Consider the following 22797-nt stretch of genomic DNA (forward strand, 5'->3'; position numbering starts at 1 on the left):
GATTTATTACGTAATGCGATCAGAAAGGCTTTTTCCATGTTTTATGTTTATTTTAACGTTCATCTTTCCAACGCCAATCATCTTCTCCCTGCAAAAAAAAAAAAAAAAAATCTATCTACAGAGTCCTCTTCACTAGATCGCATTATTTATGTCCCTGTAAGGGAAGTTTGGAAGCACACCATCAACAGATGATGCCTTCATAACAAAACTCTAATTCCCTTTAATTAATATTAATCGTTTTATGAAATTACCTGGAAAATTAAGCTGTTAATCATGCCGAATTTCTGTTGCCCATTGCTGCAGTCGAGGAATGCATTGCAAGCTGCCATTTAATTTTGCCTGTGAAACAGCTTTGGATAAAAATGATGATGACATGAGATTTTCACACAGGCTAAATTTGTTGGGAAAAGACGAAAATTGTATGAAATTACACACAGACCCGGTCTGACAGGCAACAGAATACGGTACAATAAGTATTTCGATTTTTGTTGGGGGGGTGAAATAAAAGGAAAGCGAAGATTAGACATTAAAAGAAATTAAAAGGAATAATTCTGTTGTTTTGGCCATTCATTCTCCAATGAAACGTATTAATTAAAAATAATTATAAAAATAATAAATTATTAATAATGATAATAATAAATATTCTTACCCAAACATGAGTTAACGAACCCATACCAAACGCACCCAGCGCGTCCGATCAACCACCGCCCCTGGGTGCTGGCTGCGAAGCTGAACGGAGTCCCCAGCACACTAACCAGCAGGTCGCTCGCCGAGATGCTCACCAGCATGAGATTCATGGGCGTGCGCAGAGCCCGGTACCGGCAGAACAGCGTGAGCACCAGGAAGTTACTGAGAAACCCGAAAGTGCCGATGAAGCCCAGGCACACCGCCACCAGAAGGTGCCCAGTCGGGCTCAGGGACGGAGGGGGCAGGGAACCGGATACCTCCTCGTACGCGTCCGTCGCCTCCGTGCTGCGGGCTACTCCCTCGGGACAGTGCGCGCAGCTCAGGCTCAAGTTGGAAATGATCATACCGGGATGAGCCGCGAAGTTTGCACCAGTCGGAAGTTTGTACCTCGGGAGGGAACCATCCGGTCTCGGTGTTTTTCACTCATCTGGAGAGGCGAATGCGTACGGGTGTCTCCACAGTCTGCGCGCATTAAGCACGTTTAACGAGCCAAGGGGTAATTTCTGTAAGTAATCTACTTTCTAGTCTGAGAGAGACACTTTGCGAATGAATGAGGAGAAGAGATGCTCTGTCCCGTTAGACCCGCCCCTCCACCGTGCGCTCCGGAGAGGTGCGCTCCTTTTCAGGCGCGGCCACTTAAGTGCGCCTGAGCTTTTATCACCCACAGCGCCCTTTAACGGGCTGGGAGACAAACACCTCAAACAAGAAGCGGTGGGTGGTGTTTGTGTGTGTGGATGTGTAATGGATGTGTGTAACAGGCTCGAGCCACGGTCACACCTGCATCATCAATCAAAGCGTTACATAACAACATGTAGGGAAACAAACTGAAAAGCTGCGTGACGGGTGAAGGCATTCAGATTTGTCCTGATTTTTCTGACATATACGTGTAATTAAAAGAAATCACTCAGTTCTCGTGTCAGGATTGAAACAGAAAATCCATAAGCTGTTTGACAAGAGATCAGTATGTTACAGCCTGAAGGGGGAAGGGCTCCATCCTCTTTTGAGCTCTCTGTCTCATCTGCTGGCTGATCACAGACTGATAACCACAGAAGTGTGTTTGTATATTTAAAATTTACATAGGGACCTATTGGTCACAGCTTGATTTCATGGTCCAAAAGCTATGCTATGCTTTTGATAGCTAACTATCAAAAGCATGGGAATCAATGATACTGTCTCCAGCTAGCAGCCTTCCTTTCTGTCAGTCAAAGGTTTCCTGTTGCTTGCTGTGCTTAGATGCTGTGTCTGCTGTCTTTCCCTCTCCACTTCTGACAAACACACAAAGAGACATGGCATCATTTCAAAGGGAGTTCTTAGTAAGAGCGAACAGGAAAATGTGGCATGACTATTAGCAACTCGTGATTAGAAAAATACACTAACAAGCACTTTGTTGCTATACTAATACTGGGTAGAGCCTCCCTCTGCTCTCAGTCGGTCTCTGTGTCTTTTTGGATTCCCCAAAGATTTTGGGAATAAATCTTTGAGGTTCTGCTCCATGTTGACATGATTCCGTCATATACTTTCTGCAGATTTTTCAGATGTCAATCTCCCATTCGTGCGCATCTCAAAGCTGTCTGCCAGATCCAGATCTGGATTGAAGGGAGGCTGCTGAAGTCTGAGGAACTTTCGTTTTTGTTTTGTTTTTTTTTTAGATATTCATCATCCTGCAAGAAGTAGCCATTAAAAGGTGGTAAGTGAGTTACTCAGGGGCTCAAAGTGTGCCAAGAAAGCTGAATTCACTGTTCTGGTCTAATTTATGTTTTTTCCTTTGGCTTTTACTTATTTTGCTTTTGTGGTTTGGTTTTTCCGCCCATTTTCCTGTGACTTATACTTTTCTCTGTGGCACCCCCTGTTTGTCTTTGAGTTTCTTTCAGTCTACCTCATCCTCATTAGTTTTATCTGTGTTCAAATATCTGTGCGTTTACCGTCCCCCTCTTCTGCTTGTTTTTTTCTCTTTTCTCCTAGGCTTTCTCTTTCTTTCTTGGTCTTGTGTTTTATTAGTTCTCCCCTTCTGAGGTTTGTGTTTTCCAAGACTTTTTATGTAAGTTCAGTGAGCTTTGTATTAACCCATAAGAACACAGACCCATTTCTCCTCAAAGGTTGTGAGTGAAATGTAGACATGCCAATAGGGTCTGAAAATGGCTACCCGCCACAATGGGACAGCTTGTTTCATTTTCCCAGTACGGATGGTTTCTTGGCATTTGGCACAGACCCATGCACAGACAGAGGCCAGTCAACATGCTGCTGTGACTTTCAGAGATTTGTACACTGTACAAATGTGTCTGTTTCTTCAGTAACACAAAGATGTCTGCTGTTTTGACCTGTTTTGAACACTCCAGGGGAGTATAGACATCATCTGAAGGAGTGGAACTCAATTCTTTGAATTTAAGCACTCAGGGTTCTCAGAAGATGAATTTCTCCAAGAAAATAGTTTTCTGTATATTTTTTTTCTTGGAATCTTAAGTTTTGCTGCCCAGGATACTTCATCACAATCGATAAACACTATCCGTCAATTATCTCCCGCCTATTAAATTCAAGGTAGCAGGGTGGACTTGAGCAGGTTGCCAAACTATTGCAAGACTAACACAACAGTTCACACTCACCAATTTAAAATAGCTAACTAATCTAACTCGACACGCCTTTGGAACTTAAGTCAGGGGTTTGACTCCCGACCAGGGGGTCTGTATCCAGTAAGGCTAGACCCCCCATGCTAACTTTAGATATGAGGGACAGAGAGAAAACTGAAGCCGTATAGACTCAGACGTCACCTGGATTAATATGGTCCATGTTAGGTGTTGAGGAACCAGGACACAGTGATGAGAAGTGGGCTCCTGGCACAAGTGGGCAAGAGATGAGAACAGGGCGCTGTTGGAATGCTACTATGCAAGTATCCCCAGCGGAAGGAGTTACATGAATAGGATGTGGGAATGAGATTTTCCTACAGAAAAGGAATACGGGAAGCTGGAGAAGTGTTAGGATGCCTGGGTTGTTGACCCAGGGCTTTTGAGTTTATTATATTATTTATAATTTCTAGTCTTTGGGTTTTCGTTAGAGTCATGTCTTATGGTTTGTCTCTGTGTAATCCTTGGTTGCTGTCTCCCCTGTCTGCTGTATCCCCGTGTCCAGTCTGTGTCTGCCCTGGTCCCACGTCTCTGTTCCCTCTGTTGTAGTGCCTGCATGTGAGTCTGTGTCTTTTGTTCAGTCTGTGTTTTGTGTTTCCTGTTTTACTTTGAAGGTCTCTGTCTTATCTCAGTGTGTTCAGTTTACGCTTCCTTGTCTCGTCAGTTCTGATTTGCCCCAGCTGTGTTTCCCTCCTGTTGTCCATTCCCTGATTGCTCCCTCTATGTATTTAAGCCCTGTGTTTCAATTTGTCATTGTTGTGATCTACCCTTATTTTGCTGTGTGTTCTGTCTGTGTAAAGTTTACCTTGGAGTCTCAGTTTTGTTACCTTTTGGAGTTCAGCATTAAAACCGTATTTAAGTTCACCTTTGATTTCCGTGAGTCTGCATTTTGGGTCCTTCATATCACCACCCCTGCGTGCACACAGCCATCACATAACAGAGAAGTACCAAGGGCTCAGAGAAGAGCTCCCTTTAAGGCTAGGAAATATCATGATAATAGCTACCGACTAGTGTAGAAACTCATCATATCTCAAAAATAAACCTTTTTTTTTTTAGTGAACCTTTTTGTTTAACTGACTCTGAGTTCCTGATCACAGTTTGTCATTTGTGTACATGATCTCTGACATGAATCCATGTCCAGCAGCTTTGTGATGATGGAACGACAGCCAATGAAGGAATCAAGATCTGCACATGTATTCTGTTGAAAAAATTCTGTGTGCGCGCGTGTGTGTGTGTGTGTGTGTGTGTGTGTGTGTGTGTGTGTGTGGTTTAATTGTTGCTTTGGGTTCATAGTTGATCACCTGTGCACCCTGAGACACAGCAATCTGTTTCTTTTGACCTCTGCGTGTTTGTACCTCTGATTTTAATAAGGTGAGTCAGAGGAGAGATTGGAGTTGGCTGTATGCTACCGACCCAGTCAGAGGTTAGAAAAGGGTGCTTGTACTTTGTGCTGCTTTTTCCATTTGGAAAACAATTTTTTTTACTTTTGACTGGGTGGGCAAGATGACAGGTCATTTGGCTGAGCCCACCCCTACCTGTAATTAGATACCAGAAAAGAATGTCTGATACTGATACTGGTATATTGGCATCACGCACCCCAGAATGACGAGAGTGGCATAAATAGACCAGAATAGGGGCGCACTACTCAAAGACACCTGGCTTCAATTAAGCCAGGGGCAATTGTGTGAAAATCAACCCCCCCCCCACACACACACACACACACACACACACAGAGAATCTCTCCAAAAGCAGTGCCAATTAACTATAAGGCAAGTCAGTGCAAAGATGATGCATCTCTACCTTTCTACTTGTCATGGGCCGACTTATTAGACATAAAAAATGACAGGAGAGGCGTGGACTTGCAAGTAAAGTAGATATCTTTTTCTAAAAGACACACACAATGAGTCAGTCTTATCAGTTGGGCCAAACCTAATCAAGAAGCCGACCAACGATGGTGCAGGGAGAATGGACAGGTGCTCCAAGGTGCACTGATGCACTCCACCTGAAGGGACCTGCACAGAGCAAAGACACAGGGCAGAATACACTGGGGCATCACACCTGGTGAGAACAACAATACTTATATTTGAAAAACACTTTATCTTAAGTGACAAATTTATTTATAGTTACAGGGTATGCCTCAGTTTCCATCTCATTTCACAAAAGCTGACATCATGTAGAGATACTAGAATTATTTGCACATCAAGATGGTAATCAGTATCAAGACTTTCATGCATGTACACAAGATACTAATAATGTTGTTTTTTCCTGGTGAGGACTGTCATAAAAAAGACTCTTCTACTTATTATGCAGGGAACGGGTGCTTTTGCTCCCCTGCTCTCTCATGTCTTTGTCTCTTTCACTGTTCCTTTGATTTCTAAGGTAACCTTGCCAACAGGTGCTCTTCAGTAGGAAAATGAATTATTAATTAGACAAAATTAGATAATTTAATGAAATTTGCTTCATATAAAAATCATCAAAACTTAAATACAGGACCTGTTACCAGCACTTTTGGTGGCTGCCTAATTAAAAAATAATTTTATTTAAACTTTATGAATATAGTCAGAAACTTCTTTTCAAGTCTGAATTAATAATAATGGAATTTTTTAATGTATGATTAAAAATATTACTTTATGCCTGAACTTGTTATAAATATTTCCCACTTTAAGTTTAAATTTGAATCCAAAACTGCCACCAAAGTGCTCTAAACCTTTAAAGAATTTTCAAATGATTTTCAAATTTGTACCGTTTATGAAATGCTTCAAGTGAAACACATTTTTTTTTAGAAACCATTTCATTTATGTGCAAAAGCCTGTTTCTTTGCATATGTGTGTATGTGTGTGAGAGATGAGGAAAATCTGCCAGGATGAGGTTTGCTGACATTCAAAGAAAATCATCAAAGCTTTAACTTGCGAGTCATTATCAAAGGAAACCTGGTGTGGCAACCAAAACCTTTTTCACTTCTAAACCTGACGTTTTCGCAAAGCTAAATCAGGGCGATTCACAGGTGACGTGAATATCAGTCAAACACACGTTTTAGGAAAACAAGACAGTTTTTGTCTGATGGTGTCTGGTTTGGTGAAGCAGAAATCAAACCAGTGCAGCCACTAGACGCCCACATTCTGTCACTCTGGTGTGACTCTATTTTAAACTGAGTGATGGCCTTTGTTAGCGAAGACACTGAAGAAAGCTGAAAATATTCAAGGGATGAAATAAAAGGGGGGAGATGCTTGCAAGCTATAGAAACACACAATACTCAAGTCAGTCTTGATCGTAATTCAACAAGTGAATTAAACAATTCCCTGATTCACTGACACACTTATTAAAGAAATACTTAGGTGCTAATTGAGTGGTTGGCTTTCAGTGATTAGAAAGACCAATGGCTTAGACATACTCAGTATTGATGAGTCATCTGGACAAAAATAGTCCATTCTCTTTTCATCCAAGATTCTCTAAACGACAGCATTATGTGTTTATTTGTTTATTTGTTTATTTATAAGGAGCCCCATTAGCTTCCACAACAGTGGTTGCTAGTCTTCCTGGGGCCCAAACCATCAATACCATCGAATAAAATGTTACACAATGAAGTGGATGCAAAACATCCATATAATTTGGCTCTTACATCCACAATAAGGTTTTACAATTCTGAAAATATAAGCATGTAAATATAAAAAAATATAAAAAAACACTCAAAGAAAATACACAATTTCCATTACAGGTGACATTACCCTCTTATAATATTTACAAATAAATTAAAAACTGCCTAAATAGGCTTTTAGGATTGTGTCAAGGATTAGTGTAGATGAAGATGAAAATTCAGATTAAAAGATGAGCCTTTATTGGTTAAAGCAAAAGTTTCAGAAACAAAAGGTGAAAAGAGAAACACTAAACAGGAATGAAGGGCAAACAGACTGAGGAGGCAACACAAAGTTTATCAGGAAAATCAACAGTGACAACAAGGGAGGAACAGCGAGGACCTTATACCCAGCAAACATGGTTGAAACCGTGACGTTATCTCCATGTTAGAGATCCGTTCAAAGAAATGTTGATCAGATTAGTACAATAAGACATCAAAGATACATTTTAAAAAAATGGTTTTTTTTGGAATCCAGTGACATATGATTGATTGGTCACAAAGTGTGATGAACTGATAGCCATACAGCTTCTGAAGATACACAGACTACCATTACGAAATCCCATTTGTTCCCTACTCTTGGATATTTTAATCATAACGTTTTTTCACTTACCCGGTGAGGCAGGGAGGCGAGCCCCAAGACGGCTCTCGCTTCTGGTGTCAAGCACCCGCCGGGCGTGACCCGCTCCGGGGACAGTGGCTGGTGGGAAGTTTAAATGGGGTGTCAAACTGTAACGCAGGTGTCCTAAGGCGAGCTCAGGGAGGACAGGAACCTCCCCTGGCGTAGCAGTGTGAATACAGACGTGAAAGTGGGGCCTCACAATCCTTTTGACTTTGGGGGTTTTAAGCTGGAGGTTTCAGAAAAGTTACCACGGGGATAACTGGCTTGTGGCGGCCAAGGGTTCATAGCGGCGTCGCTTTTTGATCCTTTGATGCCTATCATTGTGAAGCAGAATTCACCAAGCACTGGATTGTTCACCCACTAATAAAGAGCGTGAGCTGGGTTTAGACTGTTAGACAGGTTCATTTTACCCTACTGATGAAGATGGGATGCAAGAAGCTCATGGTTTAAATCAGATTAGCTTTTGAATCCTTGCTCACCTTTTGTGATGTTCTTACTCATTTTTCAATCAAGATCAATATTCATTTTTTTATTCTAATGGTTAAAAAGAAAACAAGAAACAATTTTTGCATTCTTCTCTCCTTGAAAAGTTTAGCAATGACATCCAGACAACATTGAAGAATTCAAGCGATTCAAGAAAAACTTTTGAAGTATTTATGAACCAAAGACTAGGGCTACGTCTGCAACTACACAGGTATTTTTTAAAAAGAGGATTTTCTGCTTTCATGTTGACAAAATATCTCAGTCCACATGAAATCCCACCATAAAAGTCCTGTCAAAACCATTGCAAAAGCTCTAGATGTCAGTATAACAAGCAATGGCCTGCAAGCAATAACATGGTACAAAATCTGACATCAAAAAATGAGATGAAGGCACTGCAAGACATAATCTTTGTTTTCCACATCTCAACACAGAAATAAACTAGTTTTTCAAAAGCTCCACTTCAGGGATGTAAAACACTGTTTATTTGTGCACAAAAGGCCAAAACACAGAAAAAAAGCTACCTATATACGCATACACAAAATACCTGTACACAAGAACAAGGTGTAGGTGTACAATAAAAGCTGTCATTCAATGATTATTTGATGTGGTAGTATTCGCCTGGTATGCACACACGAGTAATTATACAATACAAAATAGCCATCAAACAGGAACCACATTCAGTTGCTGAACCCAGAATACACGACATGTCTATATGTTGGAAAAACTCTCGGAAATGTACAAAAACTCCCAAAAGAACTTTGACTAGTTTGGAAATTTGTAGTTTCTGGCCACTGGTTGCAATATAACACATTGTTTACACACTGAATTCATGGAGGTGATGCGATTTCATACTATTCCATTATTAACAGCTTGTAGTATTATGTTAACATCCTGTGCAAGGGTAGGAATATGAGCATTATACAAACAATACAGTCTAGTTTGGAATTTCTCCACGGCTGGTTTTACAAATCTTTTATGAGGACCGGAATACGTGTAGTGCTTCTGTTAGGCTTGGAGCCTATTGAGGTTAGTGCAGTGACCAAATAACTAGAGTTGTCTAGGTTCTCGCAGTCAACATACAAATGAGGCTCTCAACTATGAAAACCTGCATATTTCACACTGCCGCTGCCTTTTATTACAGTTGTCTTGAAAAGACTAAGATTTTTAAATGATTGCTGGTTGGAAGCACCTGCCCTATTTCTTGGAAGAGAAGAGATTAAATTGCATACATAGAAACAAAATCTATGAGAAACAATTTCAATACCAGAATATCAAAAAGTTATCAGAGTTGATGCATTCAGCAGCAGCCCTGCATAAAACAGTGTTTTTGCACAAAAACCTTCCAACAATATGCCAACGGGCATACTTCTGTATGCATTGTGAATTGGAATTGAAAACAGCACATCCTATCGTTAGAATATTAAAATCACTTGTGACAGGTCACTGCATGATTAATATTTTTGATTTATTGCTTTGTTAGTGTTGGAGTTCACTTATCTTGTGTGTTAGAAAGTAAGCAGACAGACAGAGCTAGTTGTTCCTTTTTTCAGGAAGTGTGACCAGGCGGTGTATTCCAGCTTCACACCTATGAGCCTCCCTGGGAAGGTCAGTGCCAGGGTACTGGGGAGGAGAGTCCATCCATTAGTCTAAACTTCAATTTGAAAGAAAAATGTAGTTTTCATCCTGGTCATGTAACATTAGATTTATCCTCTCAAGGGTATTTGAAGGTTTGTGGGAGTTTACCCATTCGGTCCCCATGTGTTTTGTGGACTTGACTACATACCTTGGAGTGTCCTATGGAGGTTGCTTTGGGAGTATGGAATATCTGGCCCACTGTTGCAGGCTGAATGGTTCCTGTACAAGCATTGTGAGAGCTCGGTCTGCACTGCCAGCAACACATCAGATGCATTCTGTAGGCAGGGCTGAAGAATAGAGGGTGTGTGGTTCAGTGTTTCAGGATCTTATCTCTTCTTTCTGATGATAGCTTTCTGGTTCTGCTGCCTTTGTCAAATGCTGACACTCAGATGGTTTGTGGCAAAGTGACACCTCAAAATCTGAGGTGGTTCCTTGTCAGTGAAGTGGAGTGTCCACCCTGGATAAGAAATGGGTTGCTGTCCCAAGTACCTCAAGGGCTTGTTCATAAGTGAGGGAGAGTGGTGAGGGAGATAGACAAATAGACAGGTACAATGTCACCTACTGTACAATGTAGACTTTGTACTGATCTGTTGAGCTTAATGTAAAAACAAAGCTGTATATATACTGGTCAATCTACATCCCTACCCTCATGTGTGGTCACAAACCCTCAGTAGTGAATTTTTAAAAAAATGAGATAGAGAAATGAATTTCTTCTGAAGGGGGAGCGTAAAGCCAGCAGTCAGTTGACATGGTTCAGGCATCTGACCAGGATGCTAGGTAAGATGTTCCAAGCATGTTCCACTGTGAGGAGACCCAAGAGGGAGGTCTGGGTATCTCTGCTAAAACTCCTGCCTCCAGTTCTGATCTAGTTCTAAAATCATGTATGGATCAAAAGCCATTGTGTTCCCCCCTGAAGAGCTGGAGGAGGTGGCCAGGGAGAAGAAAGATGTTTCTATCCCTGCAAGTAGGCTGGATGGATGATTTCTCAGAATCATTGTAGAATATAAAACAAAAACACCTTCATAGTATGAACAAAATTCCAGTATGAAACAAAATACTACCAGATTCAGTTTTGTTGATTTCTTGTTCAAGGTCATATTCTCGAGCGTGTCAGACATCTTGTATCTGGTTGTTATTTTTCGATCACTACCTGGAAGTCCTCTTTTAGCACGTGCACTGTACTTCCTGTAACATTTATTGGATGGCACAGCTTGAATTATCAAAGGGTTAGACTGCCTAACGCTAATTTCCTTAACACATTAAAATTTCTGAAGATTTGCTTAAACCTTTGCACCATTTATAATTTCTGTGAGATGATACAGAGAAAACCAGTTAACCAGTTAAATATTCTCTTATAGTGGCCTGAAATACAGAAAAAAAACAAACAAACATACAAATCATTTCATCTTACACTTTTTACATAATGTAACAATCAGGAAATTATTTGGTCACTTGGACAGTTTTGTAACACAGTATTGTCACAAAACGTATAAACTCAAATGCAAACAGATGGAAATGAAGTATAAACCACGACTGCAGCTGCTGGCATTTCTAGGTCATGAGGCAACACGACGGTGGTGTGAATTTATTAGATCTGATATTCTGAATCACTTATCAGATATTACCCTAACACATGCAGCGTAATACATTAAACTAGTTTTGATAGTTGAAGGTTATGAGATTGATTCAAAAACCTTGCAACTTTTGGACAAATGCTCTGCATTTACATGGATCGGTGGATTTGTCCAGACTATCAAAGGTTTTGACTCATGCATACATTGGGAGTGACAATAAATATAGCACTTTTTATTTAGCTATCTAGTTCTAAATGTTCTGATTAAGAGCACAAAGTCCAGATTTCATAATAAATATGAACATGAAGCTCACTGGTGTTAATTACTGCCTTATGTAAAAGTTAACAGTCAGAGCTTTTACATATATGCTAATTGGGCAGACAACTAAAAACCATCATGCACCACAATGAGAGTGTTGCAGTGGCTATTCAATAGTGTAAGTGGCCCGTCTGTTTCTACAGCTACTGAGGAGAACAAGGTGAAGAGCCAGGGAAAAGGGCACGGGAGATGAGGAGCTGTTGTTTCCAAAACAAAAGACAAAGAGGAACGAGGGAGCCGGGCTTTGCTTTCATTGTAGTCTCTCTGGTATATGTTGTGGTCCAGGATGGAAGAGCTGCTTTACTGCACAGGGCTGAAAATGACCTGTTTAAAAAAGCTGTGTCTACATGTTTGAAAGAGCAGCCTATTCTCATTCCCAAGGTTTCAAATCCAGCCATTGTGACAAAGCTGCTGGCTATCTTAGATATTTGCACAAGATTTTCTTTGGCTATGGTGCTGTGATGCACAGAAAATGTTGACATGGGTCTCATATGCCTGTTCCGAAATACTTGTCACATTTATTTATAGTTACATATTTGTATTCTCAACATACAGGCTAAATTTTGTAAAGCACATTTGAGTCCATATCATGATCATTTACTACTTTATTACAAAGCTGTTAGCATGCAGCATCCTGTGAAGAGTGCATCAAGGTACCAGTGCCAAAGGAAACTTTGAGCGTTTCTCTTTAGCGACAAATGCAACAAAATGTGATGCCCTGGGAAGAGAGCCCTGGGAACTATTACATGACAAAAGTCATGTAACATGCCTTATCATGCACAACATGCAGATGCAATAGATGAATCAGACACTTTGACCTCTCACTTAAACAGTGTTTCAGACCAACCAAGGCATTCACTGACAGCAGGGACCTACCCTTTTAGGACAGTGACTGAACACAACACTGAGAGAAAAATCCCCAGGAACAGCTTGAAGAGAGTAACAAAGAGCTTAAGGTATTGATCCAACCTTCAAATTCCAATCTAAAACATCCCCGAGTTGCACCATAACAAATCATCTGTGGAGAGTACAAACTGCCACCCTACACAATATTGCACCTACACAATATTAGGCAGCTGTATTGGTGCAAATTACTTCAAATGTAATATTTCTTTGATGTTTCTCTCCTTTAGGAGATGTATATGATCTGCATGGCAAACATTAATGGCCTATAACAGGAAGAAACCCTCAAAATAGAAATTAAATTTGATGAGACCTCATTAAAGGCAACTTTCAAAGTTGTACTGCAGATCTAACTTTAACCAGCCACTCCTCCTCTTCCAGTCCTCATGACGTCTAATCGCCTCTGCCTCAGGCTAAAGATGTCACCTTAATCGCAACGGGATGAGTGACAGGTGCTTGTGCAGGAAAGTGGAATTAACAGTATTTCCTGCCTGGAGGTGAAAGGGTTGCTTTGATCAACTTTTTTTTTTTTTGGAAGGTGATTAAGAGAGAAGAGAAGATTAATAACGGTCTTTTCTTTTTTTAAACCTGAAAGAATTACATGGTCATTTGAAATCGTGTTTTGTTGTCTTTGGCCTATCGTAGTTAAACATAGAGTTAAATGATTTGTGAATCAGTGCATTTTGCTTTTGTTTACATCCTTACATTGTTGCAGCTGTTTTGCAATTGGCTTGTTTGAATGTTTCTTTTCTGTTCTGTTCTTCTTCTTCTTTTTTTTACTAGTATGGTATACTAGAAGTGCACAACACAGAGGGGTTTTTTTTAGTAGTTTTTATACAGTTTCTTTCAAATAATGGTTTTAAGGGAAATAATGGAAGTACTGAGAAGATTTTATCTTAAATAAAAATTAGATTTGACATAGTTCCTTTGACTAGTACTTACCATGGAAAAAAAGCACAAAAATGTGGCGCGAGTGGTTTAACGTACTAAGCTGAGATTGTGTTCGGCAAACCATGTGAATGTCACAATTCTTCAATAATGAAATTATAAAATAAAAAATTATTTCTGCATTCCAGTACAGTCCTCAAATTATGTGCATATTTCCCTGTAAACACAGTTATGGTTGTTGTAGTGTTTTTTTCCTTTAAAGGTCAACCAAGTTGCTTTACTTTTAAACTGCCACGGTCCTGGCGGGTCGCGAGCATACTTTCGTGTCCTCTGGAAACCCTGGCTTTCGCACCTGTTTGACATCAACTCATCAAGCATAAAACACCTGAAGACTGACTCAAAATCTATGGCCACATGATGAGTTTTATGACAAGAACGGGTATAATAGAAATAATCTTATTTTTCCTAGCGTAACCCTTCCTTTCCTTAACCCTGTTAAGTCCTTCAGTCCAGTAGGTGGTGGTAATGCACCTTTAAGCTGGTTGGCCGACCCCCAATAAAAAGATCAGCTCAAACCTTCACACTTATCCAGATTGTTCCCTACTCTGCAACGATAATCAAGTTTTCTAGTGTTTACTCTTAAAGGAGTCTGTTGGCACAGTCCTCCAAAATAACCTCACCTGTACTTTCCTGCACGCTTCTTACCTGCAGTCTGTTAATGAAAGACCAACAATTAAGCTAACCAGTCAGGATTACAAAATAATTCAAGCTACAATAATGATACTAACTTGGGCCCACTTTAACCTGTTCTCTACTATGGCAGAAATCCCCACGAAGTTCCTGTAAACAAGCCACTTACCTGTTCCCTCACCTGGTGGTCTGAAGAAATTTACTTGGTGATTACCTATTAATTCAGGTAATACATTTTCATCTTTGTGCATTCACCTGATTTACTGAACTTGATATAAGTGAGAGAATAGCAGCATTCAGATGGATCTTTTAAAGTGGTAAAGGTCTTGTAATATAAGTAAAGATGTCTCCCTCTCTCTCAATTACCAGCTTCTCATGTAAAGATAAATCTTTGTTTCTTTCTGAATTGAGAAGAGTTTTTGTCCTTACAATTCATGGTTCATTTCCAGTGTTGGTCAAGTTACTTGAAAAAAGTAATCAGTAACTAATTACTGATTCCTCCCCCCAAAACATAATCCCGTTACTTTACTGATTACTTATTTTCAAAAGTAATTAATTACTTAGTTACTTTTTAAAAACACGATTTACAACCTGAATAGGTGATAAATAGATCTTTCAGCCCAATTCTACTTTTTCTGCATAATCCATCATACAAAATGTAATCAAATGGAAAAGTCTCTTTTTAAAAGTTGTTTTATTAGTTTTAATCTTTTAACTTTATGCATCAAGCAAAAATTTAATTATATGCAACATTCACTGACTTGAAGAAATTAGTTTAACATTTAAACCTATTTTCTGCACATTCCAGCACATAAAATAAAATATTTTTTGTGTTCACACTCACTCTTTCAAATAAATGCACGTGAAACACAGCAGAAAATAAATAAAATCAAAGACTAGCGGCCCTGTTGCTCTATTTTCACCTGTATAGCAGGAGCGGAGTTTTGCCCTGGTGCAGGTGAGCAGCAGTAGTCAGTTGAAGAATCCGCGAGTTTCTCTGTGAATTTCCCATTACGTCGTAGCGCACTCGGTGCTTGCTTGGAAGTTTAGGGGGTTTTTTTGCTGTAAAAAGAAGTTTTCTTCCCACGCACAATGGACGCTAATGTTTTTGTCACTTTTTATGGAATCAAACTCAACGTAAGGTCAGTACTTCCACGCTTTAAACCCTGCATGCTCGCTTACGTCACTGTCATGAGACATTCTCGCAAAAAAATCACGATTTTAGTAATGCAGTAACGCAGCGTTCCTACGGGAAAGTAACGGTAATCTAATTACCGTTTTTGCAATAGTAATCCCTTACTTTACTTGTTACTTGAAAAAAGTAATCGGAAGTAACGTGTTACTGCCCGTCTCTGTTCATTTCATCCATCATGCTAAGAACCAAAAAGCCTTAATTAAATGCTCTCAAAAGACCATCAAGTCATCGCTTTGACTATTTTAAATAGATGCCATGTTTTAGAAGAAGCATGGTAACAAACCAACTATAACTAAGTCTCATCCTTGGGGTAAAAATGCTGTAGATGTTGAGAGTGACCAAAGACATTTGTCATCCAGATCAAAAAGAAATTCTTCTGGTGTTCCATTTGGATGATTTTCTGCTGTGAGAGCAGTAAACTCATGACTGAACAGCACAGAAAAAAAGAGCGCTGTAGCATGCAAGCAGCTATAAATCCTTCGATCGCTTTTTCTTTGATTAATTCTCATAAAGAACTCAGGTAAAATTGACACAGGGAGATGAAAGGTTCCTTATACCCCCTCTTCTCTCTTTTCATTCTCCTCGGGTTATTTCCTTCTCTCTGCCAGGGGACGTGTTTGGCTGTGAGCAGCAGAGTTGGGAACAGCATCAGCATCCATTTATCCACATCATTACCCACATCTACCACTGCTGCCACAGACACACAGAGCGCAGTCTCCAATCTCCAGCACACAAGATGACACTTTGACCTCTGGGAAGTGCTGCCATGTGATTACAGAAGAGCAGCAGAGGAGAGATGCAAAGACACAGTGAACAGTTTTTGTTGCTGTAACTTTGTCAAAAAATGACTATACAGGATGCCATTAGTACTAATAAATACACTCACTGACCACTTAAGGCTTAATTTTTAGTATAACTTCATTGTTGCGGAGGAATTTTGGTTCTTTAAACTGGTTCCTCAGAACTTAAAAACATATCCCCATCTTCATAAATCAGAGGAGAAAAATGTTGCTTTTCCTATAGATTTCAGTTCTAACAAATTTTGTGTTTGTAACCACAGGAGTCGCCCCCTACTGACCATTAAAAAGAATGCAATTTCAAAGAACTTCTGAATGCCTCTGAAGTTGTCTGAAAAGTAATTGACTTTACTTTTCAGACCTGGAAGCTACAGCCATATTTTTGTCCATATCTGTCCCGTTTGGATCTTTAGCCATCAGAATTGTTGTCTGAAGGCCAAGAAAGATGCCAAGTGGATTTACTTTACCAAGTGGATCATCATGGCCTTGCCATATTGGTCCATTTCGTTTTTTTAAAGACGGGACATACATGACTCAGGGATAGGACAGGGAGAAAGAATGAAAGAAAGAGAGGGAGAGAAAAAAAAATAGAGGGGAGAAGAGATGGTGAGAAAGGGGGAAAGAAAAAAAGAAAAACAAACAAAACACCTGGATCACCTGTATGGAGATTAAAAAAAAACAGAAGAGAAAACAAACAACAAAGAGCAACACAGTAAAAACAACACCATCACAATAAACTAGCTAATAGTAGATACTTTTTTAATTTCACCTGTTGAGAATGAAAAAAGAAAACAAGCAGAAGAAAACGAGAGCAATAGAATAAACAACATCACAATGATATATGGGAATGTAACGGTAAATACTAAATATTAAACATTATTGTGCAGCACGTAAGATCGACAGCGCACAGTGTGCTTTGAGGTAGGAGCCAAAAAGGGTGTAGTTTGTGTGTGTGATCACCTGTGTGTACACCTGTGAGCATGGACGCGCTTGTTTTTAAAAGGTTCCTTCATGTAATGATCTGCTAGAGGGTGTGGGGAGCCACAGCCCCGTCCACCAGGGCATGAAGCAGGTATGGAGGAGATCACAACTCCAGACATCCAGAGGCCCTCAGAACACAAGAGACCAAGGAAGACCAACAGGGGGGCAGCTGCGCCACTATCCCAGAAAGAGCTGAGGAGAGTCCCAGATGAGGGGTCACTCAGCAGCCGCGGAGCAGAAGCCAGGGGGGGTTGCAGTGACGTGCCCGTGAGCTCCGCCGGCAGCCAGCTGTGCCAGAGTGACCGAGCCCCAGGCCGAGAGGCCGGGGGCACCCCACCTACGAAGTGGCCCGAGCGAGCCCCAGGCTCCAGGCCCTCCGTCCTTTTCTCACCCCACATGCCACTGCCATTCTTGTCCATAGCCTTGTTACTTCCCGGATTGATTATTGTAATTCACTTCTTTTTGGTCTTACTCAAAAATCCATCCACAAGCTCCAACGCGTCCAGAACTCTGCTGCCCGTATCATCACCAGGACCCCTTCTGTCCACCACATCACTCCTGCCTTGCAGCAGCTTCACTGGCTCCCGGTCAAATATTGCATCAATTTCAAAATACTCTTGTACACATTTAAGGCTATTCATCATCTCTCTCCTTCATATCTCTCTGATCTGGTTAAGATCAATTCAATTCAATTCAATTCAATTTTATTTATATAGCGCCAAATCACAACAAAAGTCGCCTCAAGGCGCTTCATAGATACAGAGAAAAACCCAACAATCAAATGACCCCCTATGAGCGAGCACTTTGGCGACAGTGGTAAGGAAAAACTCCCCTTTAACAGGAAGAAACCTCCGGCAGAACCAGGCTCAGGGAGGGGCGGCCATCTACTGCGACCGGTTGGTGAGAGATCACCGCCCCATCTCAGTGTCTCAGATCTTCTTCGCTTTCTCTTTCTATCCCTTCCCCCCATCTTGCAACCATGGGGAGCAGGGCTGTCAGCTGCTCTGCTCCACGACTCTGGAATTCCCTACCTCCTGATTTAAGAAATATCTCTTCCTTCTCTCTCTTTAAGTCCAAACTCAAAACCCACTCAAAATAGCTTATCCCACATAACCTCTCCACTCTGCTATTTTATTTGTTTATGTCTTATGCTTTTATGATTCTGTAAACTGCTTGCTTTTATGTTGCTTTTATTCTACTGTGTACAGTGACCTTGAGTGTTTTGAAAGGCGCTTTCAAATAAAATGTATTATTATTATTATTACATCTTTACCCCAAGGCCCTGCATGTGTGGGTGATTGTGGTGGAGCGGGAAGAGGGAGGCAGCTGGAAATGGGGAGGGAAGGAAGGGAGGGGCAAGTGACCCCTCCCTGGGGTCAGCTCCCCCCGCTGACCCAGTAGGCACCCCCATACTCTGCAACCCGCTAGGGAAAGGGGGCCCAGGCCCATCCGGACCGGGGCCCAGTACAGCAGCGCAGCCCGGCCCCACAGAGCCCGGAACAGCCCCCCCGACCCCACCTCAGAGAAAACTGCACCCACCTCGTCATCCACTTATCTTCCAGACTACACAAGACAATAGACGCCCAGGCTGAGATCTTCCTCCACCTCTCCTGTATCTCCCCCTCCTGCAGACGGAGTTCCTGAAGAGAGGAGAGCTCCTGCAAGACGTAACAACCTCCCCCACCAGTTGAAGAGCCCCCCAGGTGGCTCGATGCACCGGCGGCACCCTGCGCCAGGACTGGGCCCCCATACGCCCACAGCCCCAGCCCCAGCCCAGAAACAGAGCGCCCCCAGAACCTCACGCCCGTCCCGGACCCACCCAGGGGGAGCCAGGCTACCAGGTCAGTAACCCATGTCCGTCAGCACAGACCCTCCCCTAGCCCCGCTGCACGCAGCCATGAGAAAACCGTCACCTAAGAGCCAACAGAGCCCTTAATAGGCCATGACCGCAACCCCGGGTTGAACCCTCCAAGGAAGATGCTCCTGGGGAACCTTTGGAGATATTAATTAACAGACAGCTGCATTAAGCAGTGTGTGCTTCAGTCACACGGTGAATAGGACACGAGTGCCCTTCTTGTACTGATGGTTTGTGTTTCTTTTCAAATGTAAAAGAATAAAGGAGGGCACCCATCATTTAGTCACTGCTTTCTTTCTATACTTTTTTATCTGAATAAAACCATATAGCCATATCTGAAGTGGATTTGAAAAAATTAAAAAGCACTTGAACTTTTTACACAGAACTTTGAGTTCTTTGTCCCACATTCAATTAATGTTTAGTAGAGGTTAACATAAGGGTTATTAATTTGAAAGGGCTTGGCACTTGCTCCAGGCCTTGAAATTAATAATGAGCTTTGAAAACACTTTACCCTTCTATTCTTTATCCCACTCAGTCCTTTGAAGATCTGTCATTAATGAATGAGTGTCGCTTCTAATCCACTGTGGGCCACAAAAGGTGATTCATTCAGAGTATATTACCAGGTAAAAGTATTGATTGATCAAAACACAGTTCAGAGATGTAAAGAATGCTACTATCACATGGCTAACAAAGGTACCAAAATTATAAAGCTTATGTAAAATCATAAAAATAAAATGTAATGAATAAGAAAATTCTGCAGAGGGTAGAGGGTTTTTTTCCACTGGGGAATGTATAAGTGTCTGCTTTAGTCCAAAAGTTATGCCAATCAAGCAAGCTGCATTGTAATATTTTCCTCCTACTCAGGGCGACCTTGTGGAAGGAGCAGGAATCAAAGCTGGACTCAAGGTTGAAGTTCGAATGATCAGGAGCTTGATATGGCACAATGGCAATTCATTTTTTCCATTTGTGATTTCCCAGCATGGCCGAATACCAAACTCCAAACTCATTCAAACTCGGTTCTGCTCTGCTGCACTTTGACTACTCTACAGATCTGGTAAGATGCACGCATTTACATAATAATAGCACATTTAGATGGTGGATGAACAGCAACTGCAAGCCTTTACATTTTGATGCCGAGTCATTCTCCAGTGCGTACTATGTACCATTTGTAGACAGTAATAAAATGCAGAACCTTTAGGCCAATCCTTATTCTTGAGCACAATCGATTTTTTTCAGTTGATAAAGTGTTGTCTGATGTCCTCAGCTCCTTGCATACACTATAAATGCTTCCGCTAAATAACAAACACTCAGGTGTTGCACTTCAAGGTAATTGCCTTTGCACCTTGGAAGTCAATCAGCCACAAAACAATAAATGAGCATTTGGCACAAGAATTCAGTTGTGTAAAAAGTTACTTAACAATTCTGCTACATGCACTCTGAAACATGCAAATATCTACATAAGAATATAATACACATGATAGCTTGTTGGTATATGCAACCTTTTAAAAGTTATCCTTTAGGAACAAAGCCAATTTTTCAACATTAGAATCCCACGGGAGTCTAGGAGTACTGACTAACATTCAGAATTGGCCTAAGTCACCATTCTGCATTCTTTCTAATCACCAGCAAGAGACTATTGCTCTTTAACAAAACAGTGCTCAGCTCCCATGATCTGTAACCTGGCCAAACACCTGTCTGATATGCTTTTTCTGGTAGGCTTTACAATGTGATTTTCCACTTTCTACTTTTTAACATTCTAGTCAGTGACTTTCACTGATTCAGGGTTACAGGCAGTGAAGCAAAGGTAGAGGAACTGACACAAGCTGGAGAGAATTGAGGAGGCAACAAGATGCAAGGAACCTACAGAGCACAAACATCTCCATTATAATGCAATAATCCAGATAATACAGTTTTATCCGGTGCCTGCTGCGTCTCCCTATTATAAACAAATTTTATACACAGTCCCACAATTTTCAGAGGCTTGAAAGTAAATGGAAATCAGTTTTATCGTCAGGTGAGGCCTGTTCTCTTATTAGTTTGATATTAAACCACACCTAATGTGTGAAGCCGATTCAAATAGTTGAATTTGTGTTTTATAGCTTTTTACTGTAATTTTCAATTAGGGGCCTAAAGAGATGTTAGCTCCAGAGAGAGGGGCCATTATTGGGCTAATAACAAAACCCGACAAACTACGAATGGGAACTGATAAGGATTTAGCAATTCCGATTCGATTATCAACATCACTTGTCGATTTGATTCATTATTGATTTTCACTGGATTCTCATTGTGTGCACTGGGAGTCACCAGTGTCGCATGTCAAAGACATTACATTCTGCAAATTAATTGCATGCTGTGTGGTCAAATGATTGTGTGTGTAGGAGGTATTTTTCCTCTTTGTTGTGATCAGTGTGTTGGGGTCGTTACTCCAACACTGATGAACATGTTAAAGTTACTACACAAAATTTACACAGAACACTTTTCTTAAAAGTATTGCAGTACATTACGTAATTATTCCTTTTGCGTTTTTCTGCAAAATTACATGAAAAAAAGTCTCATAATTAGCATTTAACACTATAAATCTGTAGGCTACAGTCCCACACACCAACACAAATCCCTATCCTAATGAGGACACACATACAATCTTTCTCTTAGTTTTTAGGTAAGAACACAAAGCTGACAACACAAAGCAAAGATGAAAACCAGCACATAGACATTTCAAAGCTATCGTCAAACCGATTCTACTTCAGAAACAAGAACAGGTAGAAACAGAGGCAGCAGCCTGACTGCTCATCAGTTTGTTACCTGTTGAAGTTCAGAGTCTGGCTGCTGGGCTGGAAGAGCATTCGCTCAGCTTTAACATTACACTCAGTTCTCGACTAGCTTAGCGTTAGCATAGGTGAGCATGCTTGCAAAGAGCCAAAGTTGTAATAGCAGCATAATGCTGTTGTTTCTATTCTGGAAGCAGTGTGCACTTTACCATTCCGCTCTTGTCCTTTATACAATAACAATATGTCCATATCAATGCTGTAGACTGCACCACTGTTTTCCCTCCTACAGCACATCAACTTAAATCAGCTGATTGTACTGCAAGTGCAAATGGAACCAATAAGCAGGATCAATACCCAAGGAGACTAACAAGTCCAAGGAACTGAACTGGTAACCTTCTCAATTCCCATCCCTACAAACAAAAGCAAAAACTTTCTTGGTGACCAAATCAAAAATCTGGCACATTCTTAAAAAGGAATGAACTGGCCTGCTCACCAACACCAAAAGTCCTAAAAGATCACAGAATACACAAGTGCATACAAGTGCATGATGCAGATAATTATTTCATTGGTTTTAAAAAAAACAGCCTCATAACATCTAACCAAGTCAAGAAGAAGCAGGTGTCAAGGTGCAAACCACAGGTTATAACTCAAGAAAAAGAAGACCAGATTTGCCAGAAAACATCTAAAAGTGCTTAAACATGATGGAGCCAATATTATAGCATGGCCATGTATAACTTCCAGTGGAGCTAATGTTTATTGATGATGTGGTTGGTGCCAGAAGCATGAGGGTGAATTGTGAAGTGGACAAGGCTGTACTCACAGCCCAGATTCAGACAAATGCTGCAAAAATGACCGGATATAGGTTCACACTACAAATGGATAATGAGGCAAAGACTTTTTTAATACATAGAAATTGGATATTCTTCAATGGCCAAGTCAGCCACCTGATCTCAGCCTAATAAATCATGTCTTTCAGTTACTAAGGATAAAACTTATGGCAGAGAGAGCCACAAATAAGCATTAACTATAAATAGAAATGGCTGTAATTTGTAAAGAGTAAAAGCAACATTTTTGTAATGCTGCATAAATTAACTTAAATACAGCATTTGATTCAAATCTTGATTGTCTGATTTCAAATGCATTGCAGTAGAA

The 22797-nt window shown here is 40.8% G+C and overlaps 1 protein-coding gene across 1 annotated transcript in view; it reads right to left on the reverse strand.

Moving 5' to 3' along the window:
• tmtopsb (teleost multiple tissue opsin b) overlaps positions 1-1196 on the reverse strand; it is a 43466-nt gene extending 42270 nt beyond the window's left edge. Inside the window, exon 1 of the mRNA XM_087845663.1 lies at positions 650-1196. Coding sequence (XP_087701789.1) covers positions 650-1031 — 382 coding nt within the window. The 5' untranslated portion in view covers positions 1032-1196. The remainder of the gene's footprint in view (positions 1-649) is intronic.
• Between the last annotated feature and the right edge of the window lie 21601 nt (positions 1197-22797).

Source organism: Neolamprologus brichardi, chromosome 9, assembly GCF_056152115.1.
Source record: "Neolamprologus brichardi isolate AB-2024 chromosome 9, ASM5615211v1, whole genome shotgun sequence".
Lineage (NCBI taxonomy): Eukaryota > Metazoa > Chordata > Actinopteri > Cichliformes > Cichlidae > Neolamprologus > Neolamprologus brichardi.